Source organism: Mytilus edulis, chromosome 2 (genome assembly GCF_963676685.1).
Source record: "Mytilus edulis chromosome 2, xbMytEdul2.2, whole genome shotgun sequence".
Lineage (NCBI taxonomy): Eukaryota > Metazoa > Mollusca > Bivalvia > Mytilida > Mytilidae > Mytilus > Mytilus edulis.
Window position 1 is genome coordinate 59178262 of NC_092345.1, and position 24578 is coordinate 59202839.

Below are 24578 nucleotides of genomic sequence, written 5' to 3' on the forward strand. Positions count from 1 at the left end.
TTTAATACTATTGCAAGATGAAAGAGTCTTAGATTGTATGTACTCTAAAAGATCACGCCACCTCTAGAATAGGCAGTTTCACAATAACCTTGAACCCGCGCTTTAATTGCTGATAAAATATATGTTTATAATTTAGAAAGAGCTTTCTTGGAGCACTTGGAAGACCAGCAGTATACTGTTGTGTGTAAGGATACTTATTAGTATGTAGTTTAGGTATCCAATACAGTGATGGAAAATCCAGTTCTTCCTCTTTGGTTGAAATTCCAAAGGAACATAGAACAAACCTATAATTATCCCTGATTTCCTCTTTGATAAGTGTCGTGAGGGTATTTATGTTGAGTTTCCAAGTAAATTGTCAATACCTAACTCATTTATTAAGCAATTAGATAGCCATAGTAGAAATTTCATTCTATGGCTTTGGTGTTTTGTAACAAATACTTACCAACGCTCTAGACGAGTAATGTACTCCTTAACTACTTACCAAAATCAAATATTTGCTGCATTACTTTTTCATTAGTTAAGGAAACAATATCCTGCGGTGAATGTAGAGCTAGAAAATATTACAAAATCATTTGAAAAATAATATACTAGTTCACCGAAGAAAGCTATATGTTTTAGTGTTCTTGATCTAAGATGTTTAATAAGCGGATTTAGGCAGCTGTTTTGTTTGGAAAATTGATACAGGCAACACTGTACACATTTTTTTCAGAACAGTTTTATTTTAAGTAATTTTTAAATTGAAAAGCCGAATTCAACCGTTTTAACCGTCTGGGGGAAAAGATTGAATTTAAATAAATTTCAAATCGAGTAACAAATTGGTAATACATGTCAATTCATGTTTTGGAATCATCAACAATACGTCATGACACGAAGCAAAAAAAAAAAAAAAAAAAAAAAAAATCAACACCGATTGCAGCCTTTTCTTCAAAGATCTGACAGGATATTATAGAGTTATTGTATTCATACATCCTTTACAATAGATAAAATGTTCACACTTTTTACAAACAAGGGTTGAATGGAAATCTTCCCTTAAACTTTTTATAAACCGTCGTATGTTGTGTTCTTTTGTTTTGTTTTCTTGTTCAATGTTATTTAATGACCTTTGCATATATACTTTGTTATTGCGGAAGTAATGTCATACATGGTATTTTATAAATTTGTAGATTCATGTTTTTACTTGATGCGCAATACGGATCTATAAATAAGGTAACCAACCTGAACTACATAGAAACGGATGATCTTCCCCACATGGTTTGGCACGAATGGACCATTCATCATTTCTCTGTTCAAGAGATAAACATCCCGTTCTTCTTGGGTCACTTTCTTCATACCTTGGTAACACATCATTTACTCTCCTCCCTTTTGTTTATAAAAATAATAGTATTCATGTTGACATCAAAGATACAATTTCTTATATGAATATAATGTAATGTGCATAAGCGCCAGACTTCTATTAAACTGATACTATACACATAAGTAGTATAATACTTGTCATCGAGAGATGTCGGAACGACCAACCAAACCTAAATTACAACCTATTGCTGGTCCATAAAGCTCAAATGACGATATTTTAGTGAAAGATAGCAGAGATGACACAGATGTGTCAATATATATATGAAGATGTGGTATGAGTGCCAATGAGACAACTCTCCATCAACGTAAAAATCTATAAAAGTAAACCATTATAGGCCAAGGTACGGCCTTCAATACGGAGCCTTGGCTCACACCGAACAGCACGTTATAAAGGGCCCCAAAAAATACTAATGTTAAACTATTTAAACAGGAAAAACCAACGGTCTAATCTATATAAAAACGAGAAGCATGGTTGAGCCGTTAGAGCAAATGGATAAATACATTCAGACAAACAAAATCTAGGGAGTTTTTTTTATATATTTTATGTGAAAATGACAATAAAAATGATGGTCGTAGTGTGAACGTAGTAAGGTCGTGAGAAGAGCGTGATGAGGACGGCAAGGGCGTGCTAGAATCGTTCTATGGTCGTGAACAGCGTGGTAAAGTCGTAGTGGAAGCGTAGTTGGGTCGCAGTGAGAACGTAATGGTCGTAGTAAGGTCGTGATAACGTCGCTGTGAGATCGTAGCGCAATCTCTCCGAATAGAATCACGCTCTCGCTACGATTGTACAGCGACCTTTGCGATCTTACTACGATCTTAGTGCGCTCTCACTACGCTTCTACTACGACCTTATTTCGCCACGACCGCACCACGATTGTTTTGAACATGTTCAAAGTTGGCCACGCTCTTCACGATCTTGAAGACCTCACCACGACCGTGGTACGACCTTACTGCGACCTACACGATCGTACCGCGATCATCAAAATTTGCATTTTTTTCACAGATCGTAGTGCGATCGTGGCCTAGTGGGACTGGGGTATTAGTAAAAGACATTGAATATATTTATTTTTCAAATTTTCTTTACTATATCAAAGTAAACGTTTGGAAAGTCATAACTATCTTAAGGTTGCACTTTGTAAATACAGCTGCTTCTCAAACCACGCCTCTTTTGGGGAGATTTAAAATATTCATAGAAAATTAATTTTATTTACATACTGGTTCCCATTGATGATCTCTGTGTTCCATCTCATAGAGACATAACTTTGGAATGTTACCAGTAAATATACATGTGCAATTTGTTTATATTGAAATCTGTGGTAACCTTTTATTTGAGGTAGGGGTAATTAAGAAAATTAGTGTTAGTTTAAACTGTGAGAAGTTCAGGGCATATAAACGTCGAAAATATGCCGCACAGCCCTATATTTGACCTTTGAAAAAAATTGTAGTGCATATGAACTTTCAATTCTAGGATAAGATTTTATTCAAAACTTCATAGTAAAATTGGTACAGTTTTAGCCGTAAAAGGAGTTCCTATAGGAAATTGCATTGTCAATATTTACAGAAATGCAACCTTAACATGGGGAGCAAGACAAAATAATAAAACGTTAGAAGGATAGTCAAAGCTGTTAACAGTCGGAATCAAGCATTGATTTGTTGTAATTTTTTTCTCACATAATTAATGGTCTTATAGTTCGTGTATCTGTATACTCGGGGTTAGTTTGCGACGGAGTGTTTTATTAAAATGGTTTTTTTTTAATTTGTTATGTTTTGCCCATGTTTCCTGTCCTTTTACGATCTGCGAATTTATTGACCCTTTCGAATTTGGCCATTGAGCAAAAAAATGAGTGTCGTCTACAAGCAGGTTATTGTATCCTTTTGCAACACATGATACCATGTCCACTTGTGACATGAGTGTGTTTTATCTGAAGCTTGAGTTTTTAGATACATGTATAATGTATTCGTTTTAATCCTTCCTTATCTAATAACACAATCTTGTTCGTCTCATTCGTATACCTTCAATTTACTTTTAACACATCTACTTGCCATATAATTTCAGCTGTGGGTTTTATTTTGTGCTAAAAACCACAAAACATTATATATGTTTATCTATCTAGATGCAAGAAACATGTACTGAGTACACTTGCATCATGTTATTATATACACGAACACTAACGTGTCTTTCTTATAAGCAGTAATCCAGTCGTCGAAAATTAAACCCATTTGCACTGATTTTCAGAATTTGCAACTTTGGAGATAACAATCGTTATAGATATTTATAAAATGAGTCAAAAGTAAAAAAGTAAGTTTTCTTTAAGAAAGATGATCAACTTCATGATTAGGTATCAATGTATAAGAATTATCCCACGTCCCAATTTTTAAAGCAATGACCACTTTCGGGAAATAGCAATAATTCATTCAAGGGAAAATATACATACAAAAGAACTGTAACACAACCATATTTGACAATTTGTACATACCATCAATCCATTTTTGTCGTATCCTGGTCAAGGAAGTCCAAAATGAAGACCCACTTAAGGTCACATTATCTTCACGAATTAAATCTTTCCCAGCTAAATGACCACCCATACCTCTACACCTCCTTACTGCTTCAAACCATGTTGTTTGTTCTGGAGACATGTAGTAGCATGGCAATGTCAGGCTGTCTCGGAATTTACATATGGTTTTATCAACTAAATTAAATAATAAAAAGCAATGTCAGTATTGACTCCTGTGGAAAGTAGTTACATATTTCAGTTATCTTTCTTTTAACACGAATTAAGCGTTTGTTTTAAAGATGTAACATTTAACATTTACTAATTTAATATTTTAACATTTACTAATTTAACATTCAACAAACCTAATAATTAGAAAGCCAGGAATGCGGTAATTGTAAAACAAATAGCAAAATAAATCTTTGTCTGGGAACCATAGTTTTCTTAAAGGAGAGGCGAAAGGTCCAAAAGGGACATTCAAACTAATAGTCGAAAATAAACTGACAACAACATGGTAAAAAGACAAGACCCCCCCCCCAAAAAAAAAAAAACGAACAACATTACATTACACAAAGGTGATACGGGAGGTAAGTAAATCCTGCTCCACATATGACACTAGTTGTGTGGTTTGCTCATGTAAGTACAACTCTAATGATACGTCTAATTCGGTAAGGAATAATTTCTTTATTGATAATAAATGTCGGAAATCCGGATAACTGATTTATGACTGTCGTTTTTGAGTATTTGTATTCGAAGGACGTTAAGTACAGCATACAACAATGCAAAGATACTCTTAGAAATGACCTTATCAGGGACTAACACTCACAGTTCCCCGAATATTTCAATTAGTTTCCATTGTTTTGAAATGACAATTAAAGAAATTAAAATCTTACATATTCTGCATATGTATTTGTGTTCAAATCTGCATCGATCTTGGTGCCATATCAGTTGTTTTTCGTTATCCTGAGTTACCCAAACACAGTCTTCTCTTTCACTGGCGGTATGTGGCTCATATATCTTCCATTTTATACTATCTAAAGCGGAATTAGATGGAATGACATGTCAGCCATACAACAATAATGTAGCTTTAAAAAGTTCGAATACAATAGCAGTACCGAAAATACATTTCATCATTGGATGAGGAGTTTCAATTCTATCAGCATTAATGATGTGTTTTTTAAATTTGTACATGGGTTTTCGATTCATATCAATGAATAATTATTGTTTGAAACTGGGGACTTATGTTTTACATTATATGAGTGCTATTCTGGTAATCTTGTTATATTTCTCCGATTCCTTATAGTTTTTTCTTTCCGTTAAATTTCAGACATTGATATTCAAATGCTGCCAATATGAAATCTAGTTTAATGTTAGTGTCTATAGCTATCAGATGTAACTACGTACATGTTTTTCTTTAAACTTTTAATATTAAGTGTTCCTGGTGAAAGTTGATACAGAAACTTGAGTCAATTGCGATTCGATATGTTTTATAGGATTTATATATATCTTTATCAAAATTAAAAAGATGAAATTGTCATAATCATATGATAAACATATTGTAAGTGTTGTGATTATTTATGGCCACGTGACACTTGAAGTTAGTTTGATTTTTATCTGGCAAAGTTGCAACACCATACGCAATTCCGAAACTTGCCAGTCAATAGTTTTTTTAGTTGATTTCAAATGTTTGTAATTAATTTTCACTATAATATTACACATTAATGATTTTCCTTATTCTTGTTTGGGTTATGCTTTTCTTAACGGGTTCATATTTATTATAATAATGAACATGTTATTTGATTGGTTTACGCTATTTATTGATTGGAATTCAGTTTTGTGGTCATCTTTCTTTTTGTTTTCTATTTTGTCTCCATTTGAAGGCTTGTAAAATAGAACTTACAATAACTGATTTATCCTGAATTGGGATAGGCATATACAGAATGTTGTTGGATTTAACAGGTTTCTGGGCGCGCCAACCTATACAATTGCTTTAATTTACGTTGTTTGGTCGTATCTATAGGATGTAATTTTGTTTAGGTTAATGATTGGTTGAACCCAATACAATGTACAAATGTAATGCGTTTCGTCATACTTTTTAAAAGTCATTTCATTATATTTTTCACTTAGAGGCACCCTTAAACAAACTTAAAGATCTGACTCTGACTTATTATATTGAGGTTAATATACCGTCTGTTCTGTATACTGTTGTCATGTTTGGTCCTCCGCATTGATAATTCTTGTCTCCAGGACATGAAACGTTGCATTTTATGTCCACATCTTGCTTAACATAATGAAGATTATGATAACAAAGGCACTTCTTTCCCTACGAAAAAAGAACACACGAAATAATTTCCACTGTTGTTAAAGAAGTCCCGAGTACTTTTAACTAGTTTTCGGTTTCTCTTCGCATTTTCATATTGACAGTATTATTTTTCTTACATGTATGTTAACATTGTTGTTTTCATGATTTAAATGACTTTATAAAACACATTATTAGTACATGTTGTCAATCTAAAATTACTTCTCCACAAAAAGTCAACTCATATCCAAAATAATTTACCTATAATATGTCTGTTTGTTTTGTTCACGCATCGGTGTCAATATAATGGAATTTGATGCGACTGTCATACAAATGAAAGGTTAAGCTAGCTATAAAACCAGGTTCAATCCACCATTTTCTGTATAAGAAAATGCCTGTACCAAGCGAAGAATATGACAGTTATTCTTCATTTGTTTGATGTGTTTGAGATTTTGATTTTGCTAATTGATTAAGGACTTTCCGTTTTGAATTTTCCTCGTAGTTCAGTATTTTTGTGATTTTACTTTTCATATACACCTTTTAATATCAGAAAAGCGAATAAACCGGAGTAAATGTTATTCTCTAGTTTCTTTTTATTTTATTTTGTTGCAGACAGTACCCTATTGGGATTAACAGCGATGGTACACATTCTTGTGATTTGATCAGAAAAAAATGGATGAAACGAGATTAGGCCAACTAAAATTAATTAGTAGATTTTCATCCAAATTTTTTTTTAAAATGGGGCGGGTGGGAGGATTTTATTTTTTAAATTTTATTTCATATGAAACCTTTTTGTCACGTGTTATTCATATATGCAAGTGTAATAATAAGCTTATATCATGTAAATACATGCATAAGGTATTTTGTATGATTTTTCAAATGCTTAATATAAAAAAGAAGATGTGGTATGATTGCCAATGAGACAACTGTCCACAAGAAACCAAAAAATGACACATACATTAACAACTATAGGTCACTGTACGTCCTTCAACAATGAGCAAAGCCCATACCGCATAGTCAGCTTTAAAAGGCCCCGATATGACAATGTAAAACAATTCAAAAGAGAAAACTAACGGTCTCATTTATGATCCCGATAACAAAAAGACACTAGGAACAGATCTGAGAGTACTCGCAGTTATCTGACAGCTAGTTCAAAGCCACTAACAACTTATAAAAAAAAATCATGCATCTAACACTAAACTATCAATCCGTACACATCCAACATCAAAATACTTTAAATACATATCTCTGATTGGCCACCACTGTTCTACATGTAATTGCGGCTTTAGAAACCTATTTTATAGTAAACAACAGAAACACGGAGAAATGCTCTCTTCAGTTGGACTACCTACACCAACTTTATTTTGCTTTCTAAGCAATCATTTGTTGTCCTAATAAAATGAAGCAAATGCATTGGTATGCAACAAAAGTATTATAAGTACAGAATAAAATGAAAACTCAAACAGTGTTGAAAAATAAGATTGGTCCTTTTAAATATGCAAGATGCGAATATAATTACAATGTAGAACACAAAGTTGTTTAATGACTATTGTGGGTATTGGGACAGATGATGTTTGCTGTTTGTCTACAAAAATCGGAAGGCATGGCTAAATCTAAATCTAAGGGCTTGCAATAAATTGATAAATTAAAAATGGGTATGTTTGTCGACTTTCTGAACTCAATATACGGTCACCAATCTAACAAGTTCATGTTTGTGTAATTCCTTTATTCCTGTCATGATTTTTTGTACCAATGTGTTCCACGATTCTTACGCCTTTGGGTTTCATTCACAGTCCAAATTTCTTGACACAAAGTTATTGTATAAATATAATAAAATCCAAGGTGTTCTATTAAATCACAAACATTTGTGACATACGGCGATTTGCGTTCTTGGACACAGCGTATTACTCGTAACCCGAATATTTCATGCCTTTCTCGTAATCAATCTCTATTCTCGGTAAATGATGTTGTCATCATAGATCAGCAAAATATATCGACTTAATAATTTAGTAAGAATTCTCTAAGAAATACGAAAACCGAAATTGTGAAACAGGAAGTTTGATTGAAACGAAATTATCGACGATTACCGGTAACGGAAATGAACAAAATCCGGAAATCGTAATTTTTTCAAAAATAAAAAAAAACGGGGCGGGAAGATTTCAGAGGGGCGGGCGGGGATGAAAATCTATCAATTAATTTTAATTGGCCTTATTGTGTATACGCAAATCAGATTTCACCACACTTAAATAAAAAACACACACAGGTAAACAGACACGTGTCTGTGTAACTGGTTCTCAGTTACTGGAAACAATTCAATACTACATGTAACAGTATGTTTAGTACCGGTTTACTTGCATCTATGCTTACATTGTATTATTCATCGGTAATGCCAACTATACATGTAGTTTCGGAATTTACACTAGTTTTGATTTAATTTAAAGAGGATTTCATCTACTCAAATGGCTAAGTTGTTAATTCTAGTTAGAAAATCAAAGTACAATTATGGCCAATCCAGAGAGGAGTATTTAACATCCAAGTAGTATTTTATGTAGTACAGAGTGTACATGACTCTTTTTTTGTACCTATTGCAAAGTTAACATAGCTTTTTCCATATAAAGTCAAATTATTTCCAACGTATTTCAGACAAAACCAAACTGTAAAGTTGTATTTGAATATTCAGTTGAAATAATTAAAACCAAAGTTTGGTTTACTTCTCAATGTTGGTTATTGCAGCGAATCAATATTATTTGGACCAAGAAATATAACATTCATTTTGTAACCTGAGTGTCATAATTTAGAAAAAAATCAAAGTCTTTTTAAAAGTTGTTTTCAAGTTGGGTGTCTAAAGGCGATAAAGATGGAATGGTTCTCATCATTTAGTATCTAATTTTAAAACTAGCTTACTGATAATCCAGCGAAAGCACTTTGCAAGTGGTGCTTACAAAAACTAATGCAGAGTGTTGGTTGGTTTTCTAGAAATCTTTGCGAATTCTTTAACTCAGATTGGAAGCATCCTATCGGTTCATCTACCAGTCTTTTCTTATCTGTAAAAAAGTGATATTAAAGTAAAAGTTTTTCCGAGGGTATATTTAAGTTGAAAGGGAAAAGTGATTTTGACGTTTTCAATTATAGTTCACTTGTTTATAATAATATGACTTGAAATAAACTTATCATAGATAACAGAATTGAAACTTTGCAGCCGAGACACGCGTTTGTCTGCAAAAGATTTCCAGTAATACTTGAATTAAAAAAAAATGCCAATTAAAATACAAAACATAGGAGAACTAAAGACCCAAAATCCCCAAAAGTTTTACCAATGACAATAGATTTCCGAACTAAATTTTTTCAGTAAGTTTTTCTCAGAATGGTTAAATTTCAAGAAGACCTACTGGGCAAATAAGCCAAATTAGGCCAAAAGTAATCTTGGGGTATCTAATTTTTTTAAAAACAATCCGATAATCCAGAAGACCAAGGTTTAATAAAGATAGACAAAATCTGACATGGCAAAAATGATACTTGATCTGCGGAAATCCTACCGTCTATGTATATCTAAACTGTCAGATGACTTCTAATAGAAGATTTTGTCCTTTAATGAAGATTTTCTTACAATTTCCTTTTCATGTTTGCCTTTTATCATGAAAACTTTAGTTTCAAAAGTTATCAGCTAGGGAAGGTCTACAAAAAAGCGGCTCCTCATTTTGGACGCTTTTTAAAATGACGACCATATTTGTGTTTTGGCTATTATCTTGAAAAATATAAGAAATAGAGAGAGACTTTAAATGGTCAACATGATAAGTTATACAAGGTCTACAAAAAAAATATGGTTGAAATTGTCAGCGGGCTACTTGAGATTAATGTTCTTAAATAACGAGTTTTTACGATTTTGCATATTTTTGGTCATTATCTTAAAATCAACAATAAGTGGGACAAAGATTATCAGTAAGACCTTCAAATACATCAATATAGCCGAAATTGTTTGGCGACTCCTGAATTGAAATATTGGAAGACTAGCTTTATTATATTATATATATATATATAAAAGTATGCTTATATCTGATATTAAAGTTAATATGGTTGAAATCGTTTGTCAAATCCGTATAGCACTTTTTAGTCATGACCGAGGATTTTTGTTTTTGCGTTTTGGACAAACACTACAGAAGCAGAAGAAACCTCAACCTTCAAAAAATATCCGCAAGATAAGATCTATAAATAAGTCAAATAGCTGAATATATCAGTTTAGTCCCAACAGGAGTTCTTGTCATGAAATACTGATGATTTTTACCCATTTTTTTGGGGCTAAAACCATACAAGAATGTCACAGCAAAAATGATTAGCAAAACATAATTTTAGACATGAACTTTATTCTAGTCTAGTGTCATCAATACAAGAGGGACGAAAGATACCAAAGGGACAGTCAAACTCATAAATCTAAAACAAACTGACAACGCCATGGCGTAAAATGAAAAAGACAATCAAACAACAGCACACACGACACAACATAAAAAACTAAAGAATAAACAACACACCAAAAAACTAGGTGATCTCAAGTGCTCCGGAAAGGTAAGCAGATCCTGCTCCACATGCGGCACCCGTCGTGTTGTTTATGTGATAACAAATCCGGTAAATATGATAGTGGCCATTGTTGAAAATGTACATACAATGTATATTCAGGTGCTCGACACAGGCTCTTTATATACTTTATATTCGTTAGTTGTTTTAAGTATGTCTAATCTTCTTTTGACTTTGGTTGTTTTTTGTTTTTGTCATGTACTTTAAATTTGTAATTCAGAGTTGTGGTCTTTTATTTAACCATTTGTAATTCAGAGTTGTGGTCTTTTTTTTTTTAACTGTTTGTAGTCAGAGTTGTGGTCTTTTTTTTTTTAACTGTTTGTAGTCAGAGTTGTGGTCTTTTTTTTTAACCATTTGTAGTCAGAGTTGTGGTCTTTTATTTAACCATTTGTAGTCAGAGTTGTGGTCTTTTTTTAACCATTTGTAGTCAGAGTTGTGATCTTTTTTTAACCATTTGTAGTCCGAGTTGTGGTCTTTTATTTAACCATTTGTAGTCAGAGTTGTGGTCTTTTTTTAACCATTTGTAGTCCGAGTTGTGGTCTTTTATTTAACCATTTGTAGTCAGAGTTGTGGTCTTTTTTTAACCATTTGTAGTCAGAGTTGTGGTCTTTTATTTAACCATTTGTAGTCAGAGTTGTGGTCTTTTATTTAACCATTTGTAGTCAGAGTTGTGGTCTTTTTTTAACCATTTGTAATTCAGAGTTGTGGTCTTTTTTTTTAACTGTTTGTAGTCAGAGTTGTGGTCTTTTATTTAACCATTTGTAGTCAGAGTTGTGGTCTTTTATTTAACCATTTGTAGTCAGAGTTGTGGTCTTTTTTTAACCATTTGTAATTCAGAGTTGTGGTCTTTTTTTTTTAACTGTTTGTAGTCAGAGTTGTGGTCTTTTATTTAACCATTTGTAGTCAGAGTTGTGGTCTTTTATTTAACCATTTGTAGTCAGAGTTGTAGTCGTTTTTTAACCATTTGTAATTCAGAATTGTGGTCTTTTTTTTTTAACTGTTTGTAGTCAGAGTTGTGGTCTTTTTTTTAACCATTTGTAGTCAGAGTTGTGGTCTTTTATTTAACCATTTGTAGTCAGAGTTGTGGTCTTTTTTTTAACCATTTGTAGTCAGAGTTGTGGTCTTTTATTTAACCATTTGTAGTCAGAGTTGTGGTCTTTTATTTAACCATTTGTAATTCAGAGTTGTGGTCTTTTTTTTTTTTTAACTGTTTGTAGTCAGAGTTGTGGTCTTTTTTTAACCATTTGTAGTCAGAGTTGTGGTCTTTTATTTAACCATTTGTAGTCAGAGTTGTGGTCTTTTTTTAACCATTTGTAGTCAGAGTTGTGGTCTTTTTTTAACCATTTGTAGTCCGAGTTGTGGTCTTTTATTTAACCATTTGTAGTCAGAGTTGTGGTCTTTTTTTTAACCATTTGTAGTCCGAGTTGTGGTCTTTTATTTAACCATTTGTAGTCAGAGTTGTGGTCTTTTTTTAACCATTTGTAGTCAGAGTTGTAGTCTTTTATTTAACCATTTGTAGTCAGAGTTGTGGTCCTTTTTTTTAACTGCTTGTAGTCAGAGTTGTGGTCTTTTTTTTTTAACCATTTGTAGTCAAAGTTGTGGTCTTTTATTTAACCATTTGTAGTCAGAGTTGTGGTCTTTTATTTAACCATTTGTAGTCAGAGTTGTGGTCTTTTTTTTAACCATTTGTAGTCAGAGTTGTGGTCTTTTATTTTAACCATTTGTAGTCAGAGTTGTGGTCTTTTATTTAACCATTTGTAGTCAGAGTTGTGGTCTTTTTTTAACCATTTGTAGTCAGAGTTGTGGTCTTTTTTTTAACCATTTGTAGTCCGAGTTGTGGTCTTTTATTTAACCATTTGTAGTCAGAGTTGTGGTCTTTTTTTAACCATTTGTAGTCAGAGTTGTGGTCTTTTTTTTAACTGTTTGTAGTCAGAGTTGTGGTCTTTTATTTAACCATTTGTAGTCAGAGTTGTGGTCTTTTATTTAACCATTTGTAGTCAGAGTTGTGGTCTTTTATTTAACTGTTTGTAGTCAGAGTTGTGGTCTTTTTTTTTAACTGTTTGTAGTCAGAGTTGTGGTCTTTTTTTTAACCATTTGTAGTCAGAGTTGTGGTCTTTTATTTAACCATTTGTAGTCAGAGTTGTGGTCTTTTATCTAGTTTTTTTAGTTCAGAGTTGTTGTTTTTATCTAGCTATAATTATTAGTCAAACTTGTGGTCTTTTATTTAGGTACTTTAGTTCAGAGTTGTGGTTTTATCTAGCTATTTTTGGTCAGAGTGGTGGTATTTTAACTAGCTGATTTATTTCAGAGTTATAGTTTTATGCAGATAAAAACCATTTCACTATGAAATAAAGGTACACAATTAAACGTGTGAAATATTCGTATACTAGTACTGTGAAAACATCATAGTTCGAGTGTAAATATTCCATTCACTTGTATGTCGGTGGAAATATTCTTTATAAAGCACAAAAATGTCAGTATTCACCTCAGAAGCTAACAAAACCTTTAAATAGACTTATTAAGAAGGGATATAGTTACGATACTGTTGTCAGGTCATTAAAGATTGCATATTTTGGCGTTAATAATAGACATGTTACGAAAAGGTATATTTTCGACGCTGAGGTTGACAAATTAGACTTTAAATTTGGGGATGGTGTCAAAACATTGATAATAGATTTAAACAGGTAAAATTTGAATTCTGCACGTTTTGGTTACTTCAAATCACATCTATCTAGAGTCTCATTATGTAACATCCTATATGACAATTTCTTTTGTGTTATCATTGCTGGCAGGGGCGGATCTAGCCAATTAAAAAAGGGGGATTCAAACCATATGTCCCCATTCAAATGCATTGATCGTTCAAAAAAGGGGGTTCCAACCCCCAGACCAACTCCCCTTTGATCCGCCACTGTCCAGCCTATCGTGACATGAAAGGCTAGACAAGGGAGGGCTGAGAGTTATACAAGTTCATTCGATTCCAGATTGATAACATAAACATAGTACTAAACTGGTTAGATATTAGTCAGTTTTATTTGTTGTATTACAGTTCCTGACAAAGTTCAATCTGTTGCTCCACTTATCCCACACAAAGCTCTTCAGTCTGATTGATTAGTCAGTCTGGTGTCTCCATAAGCTTCCAATGACTGAAAGTTTTTAAGCGCCTTGTAGCGTGTTCGACATATACCCGATACTCTGATATACGCAAATTTATTTATATTTTAATATTTTCTTTCTTTCTGCTCGTGGTTTAGCTCTAAGTTGATGGCGCCTGTAGCGGATAAAGAGGGGCGATCGACATTGATAATTTTTTTCCCGCTAAGATGACAAGATTCTGGGGGGGGGGGGGGGGGGGAATCGAACTCCAAACCTGGTGTAATTAAAGGCAATAGATTATACTGTTGGGCATCATTTTGGTGTCCTATATATGAAACCACTTCGAATGAATCTTAGATGATTTCTGTTGTCCACAATCACCTATGTATGGATGCAATGTCCGCAAAAGATGGAGTTAAGGTGTAAATGCAAAGTTATTATGCAATGCTTTTGAAACTCTGCAGGGATGTTCAACCGGTTAGTAGTGAGTCATATTTTACACAAACCTCTTATCGTTCTGAACATGCATGAACTATTTGCCACTGGACGTTAAGCAACCAACAATCAATCAATCACAAACCCAAAAGAAAATGATAATTGAGCTGAGACTGTTTAAATTAAGACAAAGTTGGAAGGACATAAAGGAAGAAAATACATGCCTTCGCCGATATATGACCGGGAGTAAATTTTCTTAAACTATCATGCAACAAGTTTCAAGTTGAGATTGCAAAATAATCGTATTTTAGGTGTTTTAAAACATACCCCGTTAGATAAAAATGTAGGTGGCAAACAACTGGATCAAACTACATATACTCCTTTGTTTGCTTTTCATAACTATATAAAAATAACCGTTACATATATATATTCACAAGTAGGTATAAAACAAATTATAATACTTTGATTATTTGTAAGGTCTATTAAGGACTAGCCAAAGAATTCGCACACTCCGTCACCCCCCCCCCCACCCCCCCACATCTACTGCTGCAATTACATGACCGTACCCCTCCCCTACCATTTTTTGCATTATTATAGTTTCTTGAAAAAATATTATTGAACTTATTAATATAAATTTCTTATATTTCTTATGGTACAAATGTCATTGAATATTCATTCCATACGAATTGCCTCCAAAAGGATTAATGCAGTTTTTAAATTATATTCTATGTATACAGGTAATACATTTTGTGTTTTGATACAGTCCCCACATTTAAAATGTAATTTGTCAACCTCAGCGTCGTGAATATACCTTTTCGTAACATGTCTATTGATTCACTTATATGGTCTTTGCATCGGAACTAAACACATTTATTATTAATAAACCAGTTGTTGGCATGACACAGGTTATGATCTTCTCATATATGTTATGATTGTATGATACTTAACCCCTCACGGGGAGGATTGTGCCTGATATTCATATGATGAAGTCATAATTTTTCAATCAGTTTAATTGGAGTCTGGAGCTGGCATGTCAGTTATCTGCTAGTAGTCTGATGTTATTTATGTATTTTTGTCATTTTGTTTATTTTCTTTGGTTACATCTTCTGACATCAGACTCGGACTTCTCTTAAACTGAATTTTAATGTGCGTATTGTTATGCGTTTACTTTTCTGCATTGGCTAGAGGTATAGGGGGAGGGTTGAGATCTCACAAACATGTTTAACCCCGCCGCATTTTTGCGCCTGTTGCAAGTCAGGAGCCTCTGGCCTTTGTTAGTCTTGTATTATTTTAACTTTTAGTTTCTTGTGTACAATTTGGAGTTTAGTATGGCGTTCATTATCACTGAACTAGTATATATTTGTTTAGGGGCCAGCTGAAGGACGCCTTCGGGTGCGGGAATTTCTCGTTGCACTGAATACCTGTTGGTGACCTTCTGCTGTTGTCTGCTTTATGGTCGGGTTGTTGTCTCTTTGGCACATTCCCCATTTCCATTCTTAATTTTACACTATTTAAGCTATAAGCATACCATTATTCCACAAGAAGAATTTTCTTCTTTCTTTTCCTCCAATCCAAAAGGTTGCATCACCAGAAATATTTATTTTCAAAGTAACACTATTCAATTCATCCAGATTTTGTATGGTATACAAATGCCTGCCGATATCGGAACAAAACTTGTCGGCACTGTCCCAACTAGTCTGTGTCCAGTTAACCAAAACTGAATTTGATGACATTATGGAAACTGTAAAATAATCACAACACTGTATAAATTTGGTTCGTCTTATGGTACTTTTGCTGAATAAATCTTCACCAGATAACATAAATGAAAGAAGATTAGGTGTGATTACTAATGAGATAACTCTTAAAAAGAGACCAAAAGACACAGAAATTTACAAAAAAAGGTCACCGTACTGACATTAAAAGTAAACAAAGCCCATACCGCATAGCCAGCTATATGAAAAATAACGGCATAATGTATGTTCAAACAATGAATGAAAATATCAGATTATTACATGGCATTTTTCATATCGCATGTATTATCAGCCCTAGGTTCAATATCAGCCCAAGAGCCGCATGGCTCGAGGGCTGATATTGACCGAGGGCTGATAATACATGCGATATGAAAAATGACATGTTATGATCTTTTTATCATATGCTTCAACAGTAGAGAAAAATAACAGATTCATATATTGATCCTTTTAAGTGGTTCCCGAAGTTTAAAGAGTAAAAAAGTTCACGGCCATCGGGCCCAAAATTTGATACATTAAATATGAAACCTTTCTATCATATATATGCCTCAGAGAGAGAAAAAAAAAACCATTTTAATATGGACGAATCGGCAAAAAAATAATTCAACAATATACCTAATGATCATTGTTTGGAAAAGTCAACTTTTTAAAGAAACTTTCTAAATTATGTTTCAGAAAAACTTAAAACATGCATTTATTAAATAATCTGTTTGTTTTTTTTTTTTTTTTTTTTTTTTTTATTATTATTTTAAACAATATACTTTCCAGTATTCAAATAATTGTTTTGTACACTACTTTGTAATGTTTTTCACTGAAAACGTAGCATTGAGGTGTATTTTCCGGAATTGGCCGAGTATTACCGGAATGCCATGTGATAACGTTACGGAAAGGCATGTGATAACAATCGAAGCATGTGATAAACTTTTCATATCAGCCCGCTAAGTACCAATTCGAAAAAATATGGAATTTACGTCAATTTAATGCTATTATCATACGGTAAAATATATATGTTATTTAGTCTAAGTATATGATAAACAAATATATAACACAGCCACAATCGACATCCACTGAATAACAGGCTCCTGACAAAGTTTTTACCACAAACTATGAAAGCTTAGGTTGTAGAACTTCTTGCATTCGTGAGGAAAAGTTTTATAACCAAATTAATTCCACTTGAGGTCAATGTGGCTTGAGAAAGTTTAATTCCATTGACTCTTAATAATGTATAAATCAATCAACCAATAATTTAAGAAATATATAGAGAGGAGAAGATGTGGTATGATGCCAATGAGACAACTCTCCATCCAATTCACAATTAATAAAAAGTAGACCATTATAATATATTATCAGTATGGTGTAAATCATGGTATTACTGAAGCATGTCTATGTCATTAAATTAATAAATTCGAATAATTTGAAATATTTACTCTTTTGATGATTTTAATGTCCATAAATATCCATACATTTTTAAAAGCTATAAAAAGATGTGGTATATGTATGAGTGCCAACTCTTCATCCAAGTCACAGTTTATAAAAGAAAACAATTATAGGTCAAAATATAGTCTTCAACACGGAACCGTGGCTCACACCGAACAGCAAGCTATAAAAGCCCCCAAAACTTACTAGTGTAAAACCAATTCAAACGGGAAAACCAACGGTCTAATCTATATAAAAAACGAGAAACACTTATGAACCACATCAACAAACGACAACTACTGAACATCAGATTCCTGACTTAGGACAGACCTGTGCAAACAGTTGCAGTGGGTTTAAACGTTTAACGGTACCAAATCTTCACCCTTTCTCTATGCCTTCATAATTGTTGATAAAACTATTTTGGATACTGAATTTCCTGAAGCATATAAGCAGATTAATTGTGTGAATAACCAAGTTCGGATAGAAAAAATCCTTTTTTGATTAATTTTAATTATATCAAATTTAACCATAATTTTGTGTAATTTTTTTTTAAAATGAGTACTACATGCATTTGCATTACAGCTCTTTATTTGTTGTTGTCTTTTACGCAAACAGACAGTAGCTTTTTTGTCTTATACCTTTTTCGTTCGTATGTATACACTTTTGTAACACACGAATTTTGATGTTTCATCCATTGGTATAGCAAATGTTAAAAACTTACCTAAAAGTAGAATAATTTTTTCCATTGTTATATAAAAGTTCTAACTCTGTCATAAATTAATAGTGACTACCAATACATTGTTTGTTTATTAGTCAGTAATGTATTATTATTTTCGACCGCACACGTATGACTTGTACATCTTGAGTGTTACTTAAATATACACGGTACTTACAATTTTTAACGGAAACCGTGTCTTATGACCAATATAGATGAAATGCAATAGGTTTTAACCAATTAACCTGCAAACGGATATCAGACATAAACACTTATGTCTATAATATATCCTTTAGTGCACAAATACTCTAATGCCAAAAACATTTTTTTTTCTTTATAGTTTTTTTAATTTTTTTAGAGTTTAGTGTGACGTCCATTTTCAATAAACAGGACTGGTACACATGCTTGTTTACAATCTAGCTGAGCTCGCCTCAGAGTGGGATATTTTCTCGCCGTGTTGAAGACCTATTGGTGGCATGGGTTGTTTTCTGCTTTTTGGTCGAGCTGTTGTCTTTTTTATATTGATTCCCAATTTTTACTCTCAAATTTTTAAATTGAAAATGAAGATATTATTTTTTGTCAATTTTATTCCCTCTGAAGCTTACATTCAATGAATTAAAGTTAATTGCAAGTTCCTGGTACAACAATATCAATCAAGTAAGCTGACTTGTTTTTACATAAATCAGTCTATTAGATTTCTCGTTTGAATTATTTTATATATGTCATTTTGGGGCCTTTTTTTGCTGATAATGCTGCATGGGTTAACTCATTATTGAAAACCGCACAGTAATCTTTGGTTATTAGTTTGTCATTTCATCTCTTGTGATTAGTTGTCTCATTAGCAATCACAACAAATCATATAATAGTTTATTTATATTTAAAGTAAATTTAAAGCTTGCGAAAATAGGAAAGCAAGGCAAAATTTGAATATTGAAAGTATCCCATTGCTCAAACTTGTTATAATATCACAGGTTCCATTTTTGTTTGTTATTTCGGACTTTTCGAAACCAGTGTAATTTTATATATAGTTGAAAATAAGCACAAGCACGACATGATAAGAAATTGTTTTCAAATGGAATGTCAGCAATCTTAATTTAAACTTACAATAAAAAAATGTCTGTAAATGCTGGATGTTGCTAACTCATAGAAAGCATTAGTAAGTCATGAATAAGTTAATTCAAATACCTCGATTCTATACAAAGCGTCAAGTTAATTCATAGTTCTTGAGTCAGACATTTAAAAGCTAATTAATTTTAAAATTAAAAACAAACTTTAGGGAAAACATATAAACATCAAACTGGTTAATTAATATTTGGCATATCAAGAAAGTTATAGTTGAACTCAGATTTTTTTAAACTCAATAAATACTTTGCTTTAATTTACTAAGTATTGATAAATACGGAATAGTATAGGGATACATTTTTTAAAAGTTTTTTTTTTTAATTTCATGGTAGCTCATATAGAATGCTCCTGTTCGCTGTCTATTTAAAGACTTTTTAAAAGTAACGAATGTTTGATCGATCGGACAACATGTTCTTGTATGCAATCTGGAGATAATAATGATAAGTTGTACACGTAACTTCAAGATAAAACAATAAATTCTGAATGAATAAAGTGTGTGCATATAAAAAGAACTTTTAGACGAATTGATATGAATTGTATGTGTTTACAAGCACTTATTCTGTGTACTCTATCAGGTAAGCGATTTTTATCGCCCTTTTTTTTTTTTTACATTTTTGGAACCATGACAAAAGTCAGAAAAGTCGATCCTTGTTTTTTTCTCCATATATTCAAATTTTAATTCGCTGCATTGGTACGCATCTGTCCTATACCAGGAGTCTCCTGTACAGTGGTCGTCGTTTGTTGGTGTTGTACAGAAATGTTTCCCCGTTTCTTATAGAGATAAGACCGGTCGTTTTCCGGTATGAGTTATTATATACTAGTCATTTTGGTGCCCTTTATAGCTTGCTGTTCTGTGCGACCCAACGGTCCGTGTTGAAGGCCATACTATGATCTATAGCAATTGTTAACTTTTTACAAATTGTGACTTGGATGGAGAAAAGACAACTTTCGAGTTCGATGCATTTCCGTCAAAAACTTTGGTTTTAGTGAACGTCACTCGTGCGTTAGGTGCGTCGTCACTTCCGTTTCCATGTTGAGCGAGTGGTTGAAAAACTATAAAAGCTATATTGCACGAATAATTCGAAAAATAAAATTTTCATAATTGACGATCTGCACCGCTGTCATTAGGGAATTGTGATTAAGTACCTACTGAACCATCTTAAAATTTATTTCTAGTTTATCCTGCACAAGGACGATCACTAAGACGCTTGATGAACGTTTATAGTGCAGGGATACAGGCGAGCCCCTCTATCTGGTAAATGACGTCACAAAGGCGCGTATAATTGACGAGTTTTTTCCGGTGACGGATGAACTCGAAAGTAGTCTATTGTCTCATTGGCACTCATACCACATCTTTTTATTTATAATTTTCAATTATTTTATACTTGAATTGTATACCAAGCCGTAAGTAATTTCTTTTGAAACAAAAATGCACCTTTAAAAATCATTAGATTGTGCATCCAATACCATCTGAACACTTGCATGCGGTATGTAGGCAAAAGCGCTTGTTAATTTTCTCCAATATCAAACCATAAAACCATAAAATGATTATTTAATAACGATGCATACAGCGGAGGATCCAGAAATTTTCATAAGTGGGGGCCCACTGACTGCCTATGAGGGGCCCACTCCAGTCACGCTTCAGAGATTCCCTATATAAGCAACCAATTTTTTTCCAAAAAGGGGGGGGCGGGCTCCCTGGGCCCCCCTAAATCCGCCTCTGGCATATGTCCATACAGCAACAGTGATACCGTATACATACAGCTGTGCGTAGCAATTTGATCGCTGTCAATAGATATAATGTTATTAACTTCAACACATGTAACTGATTACTTAATATTTTAATAGTCACCAAGATTAAGCAAGCAAATCGTAGGGATGTTCCTGGTCAAACAATACAAATAAAATCAATACTTAGCAATATAATAAAAATGACTAGCTTTGGGCTATTATATCCTAACTTAGAAAATCGGCGGAATTACAATAACGTATGATGTGTTCCTAAACTATGTAATAATCGAACGCGTATAGAGAAACAATAGAGACCTTTTCAATAGATCTGTATAGCTATTTGCTATTGGATACCTAAATTACACGTTTCTCTGAATACCTTTTCGTATAGAATTCGGATTAGAAAGTATAAACTTTTATACCTAAAATATGTATGGAATTATTGTGTGAATATGCCGGAAGGTCACGTAGACCGTTAATAGTTCTTTAAAACTTAATAGTGTCTTTTATTGTATAATTAAATTAAAGACTCTGGTAACGAGTCGTTAAGTATATTACGTCAACAGAAATTGAGTCAGAATAATGACTTTAATGACTTGAAAAAGCTTTTTAAATAAGCTAACCTTGAAATGTGTCACGTTGTTTATATAATGGAAAAGGTCAGAAAGACTCCTAAAGTTGCTTTATTATAAAACATGTTCTTGGATTAATTTGCACTTCTCATAAGTGCAAATTGGAACCACACTTTTTTTTGTCGTAGAATCATCAAATTTGGCAATAATGTACCTCTGGGGATAAATAACACAATACAAAAAAAAAATTGGTGTGGCTCGCCCGGTTCGGCAACTGGAGTGAAATTAGTGACAAAATCCTGTAGGATATTTTTTTCTCCCATAGGATTTTTAAAAATCCTACAGGATTTTGAGAAATCCTATAGGATAAAGTCATAATCCCATAGGATATTTTTTATATCCTACAGGATATTTAAATCCTAAGGGATTTATAATCCCTTAGGAGAATAAAAATATCCTATAGGATATAGTTTCGCCCTTAGGATTAAAAAAATCCCTTAGGAAAAATAAAAGCATTTCCTATAGGATATTTTTTATCCTACAGGATATTAGTCTAATAAAATAATCCCATGGGATTAAAAATATCCGATAGGATTAAAAAATATCCTAAGGGATTTCATAACAGAAAAAATATCCTGTGGGATAAAAAAGAATCCTAAGGGTAATAAATAAATCCTAAGGGAGATTAAAAATCCTATGGGAGATCAAAGCAACTCATAAGAGAGAAAAAAATCCTATGGGAGAAAGAAATATCCTATAGGAGAAATAAATATCCTATAGGAGAAACAAATATCCTATGGGAGAATGAAATATCTTAGAGAAAAATCTATTTGTGAACTCAACCAAAGAACAGAGAATAGTTTTATATGTTTTTGTAGTAGGTAAGGATATTATTTTATTGGAGCAGACCAAATATTCCCAGTTATTATTGTTTAAGAATTGTTAATTTTTCTACCAATGACACAAATTACCGATAAGTGTACTTCAAACATGGAGCTTGCATTGAGTTACTGCTACTGGTCCGTTTGTTATTTTATGTTTATTATTGCCATTTGCGTAGTTTCTTCTGTTACCTATTTCTACATTTGACTCTGGCTTCTTTTAAATCGAGTTTTCTCTTGTTTAATGCATTGTGGTTGTTTATTCCTCATTTGCTAAAGGAATAGGGGCCGGTTGAGATATCAAAAGTCATGAGTATACATCCATCGCCTGTCTCAAAGCAGAAACCTTTATCCTTTGGTAATCTCATGTGCTTTTTTTCAATTTAAGTTCAAAAGTGCATTTTAGTGTTTAGTGTAGCAACCATTTCTCTGAACTATTATTCATTATTGTTTAGTGACCAAAAGAGGCCCGCCTCTATGTGCGGAATTTTCTTTCTGCATAGAGGACTCATCATTTTGAACTCATCAGGGTTCCTGTACTCAACCGACTTGTTGGGTACTGAGACATGACTGTGACACCATCTGAACAAAAACTGTGAATAAAATCAGAAGCAATTTTAAAACAACACATGGTGTTGGGGCTAAGAATACCACCAGCTTTTCATTGAAAGTAATGACAAGACAGAAACATGCGTCCAACGGGTATATCCAATACACTACAATTACTTTTAAAAACAACTTTGAAAATCGTACATAAGTGTTTTTTTATTTTTTTATTTAGTATAGCTTGCTTTCCGTGAAGATATTTTTATTGTGGAGATGCCTGGATAGATTTGCCAGTAACCATACTTCTTCTATTGTGTCCTCAATATGCATGTAGTATTTGCAACTGAACATTTACATTAACTTTCACCAATAAATTCTTCAACAAAATTTGATAATAACTGAAATTTTATGGAACTAAACACTAGATGTAACTAAAGACAGTATTGTTCACCTAGGTCTATGTGCATCTCTGACAACTGACACATCAACACGTTAGGCTAGAATATCACGGTACGTCTAAACACTGCTAAGGACTCCTTATATATAGTGCACTAAGGACTATACAATGCCACTAAGGACTAGAAGGAGTGCTGTTGTGTGTATTATTTTTACATATTATGTTAGAGATTGATATTTCATGCATAAATTTCAAATTTTATAGAAAAATAATCATAAATAAACAAGATATTCAACATTATTTAGGCACGTGCCCGTTTTTCTTTGATATGCCGAAAATTAATGAACCGTTTGACACGTGCCAAATGACAAAACAATTCATTAAACAATCATAATCTTTTTATTTTAGGTAATAAACAATTGTATCTAAAAAAATGTATGCTTAATATTTATAATTAAATGTGTTGTTCTTATGAAAAATGATTACAGAACAAATAATTTTGTTTTTGTTTTACTTCTTTCCCGACAAAGTTATTTGCCACAGGTGCACGACTTTGATGTGCGCCTACTAAATGACTAATAAGTTAGAGTGTGGTCAGCTTGTTATGTAAGAGATATGAAGACAAAATAAATATATATATTGATAAGTGTTTTGTTTTTATTTTAATTTCGACAAAGATGCGTGTATATATACAACTGGTTTCACTAAAGCAATACGATGGAATTGAGAGAGAGAAAATTATGTGTCGTTCTTGGGGTTTATCCAAACCACTAGTTTTCAACCAGCTTGATATTTGTTTACAAAGGCTCCATACGGCACTTATTTGTTTGTTTATTTCGACATTTTATTATTCTTCTAAAAGTAAACGAAGTTAAATAAATCATTTCCCGATTTTAAGTCAGATTAAGTTTCATTTTCAAATATATAAAAGAGACAAATGTTTTAAAAATGTTCCACAGTTTTTAGTACAGTATTCACGAATTTTTTTTCAGTATGTGTAAATTTAGAGCTAAAGATATAATTCTGACAGAGAAAGAAAATGCTTCGTATGAATGCCTTGAAAATATGCCTTTACCACATGATGTGTAAATAATTATTTTTTGTAATGCAATATAATCAGAATATTTAAACCTAAATATATCACGCGAAAAAAAGAAAAAGCCGACAGAAATATTTTCAACTATAATTTCTTTAAATCTACTTTTCTTA

At 32.7% G+C, this 24578-nt stretch overlaps 2 protein-coding genes across 2 annotated transcripts in view; one reads left to right on the forward strand and one right to left on the reverse strand.

Annotated features, from left to right (window-relative positions):
• LOC139512538 (uncharacterized) overlaps nucleotides 1-18344 on the reverse strand; it is a 44022-nt gene extending 25678 nt beyond the window's left edge. Inside the window, exons 1-8 of the mRNA XM_071300220.1 lie at nucleotides 18127-18344; nucleotides 15770-15982; nucleotides 9049-9188; nucleotides 6033-6168; nucleotides 4739-4879; nucleotides 3831-4043; nucleotides 1216-1359; nucleotides 482-550 (exon numbers count right to left, since the gene is read on the reverse strand). Of these exons, the coding sequence (XP_071156321.1) occupies nucleotides 482-550; nucleotides 1216-1359; nucleotides 3831-4043; nucleotides 4739-4879; nucleotides 6033-6168; nucleotides 9049-9188; nucleotides 15770-15982; nucleotides 18127-18151 (1081 nt within the window). The 5' untranslated portion in view covers nucleotides 18152-18344. The remainder of the gene's footprint in view (nucleotides 1-481; nucleotides 551-1215; nucleotides 1360-3830; nucleotides 4044-4738; nucleotides 4880-6032; nucleotides 6169-9048; nucleotides 9189-15769; nucleotides 15983-18126) is intronic.
• Nucleotides 18345-19711: 1367 nt separating this feature from the next.
• LOC139512539 (perlucin-like protein) overlaps nucleotides 19712-24578 on the forward strand; it is a 30956-nt gene continuing 26089 nt past the window's right edge. Inside the window, exon 1 of the mRNA XM_071300221.1 lies at nucleotides 19712-19817. Within this exon, the coding sequence (XP_071156322.1) occupies nucleotides 19772-19817 (46 nt within the window). The 5' untranslated portion in view covers nucleotides 19712-19771. The remainder of the gene's footprint in view (nucleotides 19818-24578) is intronic.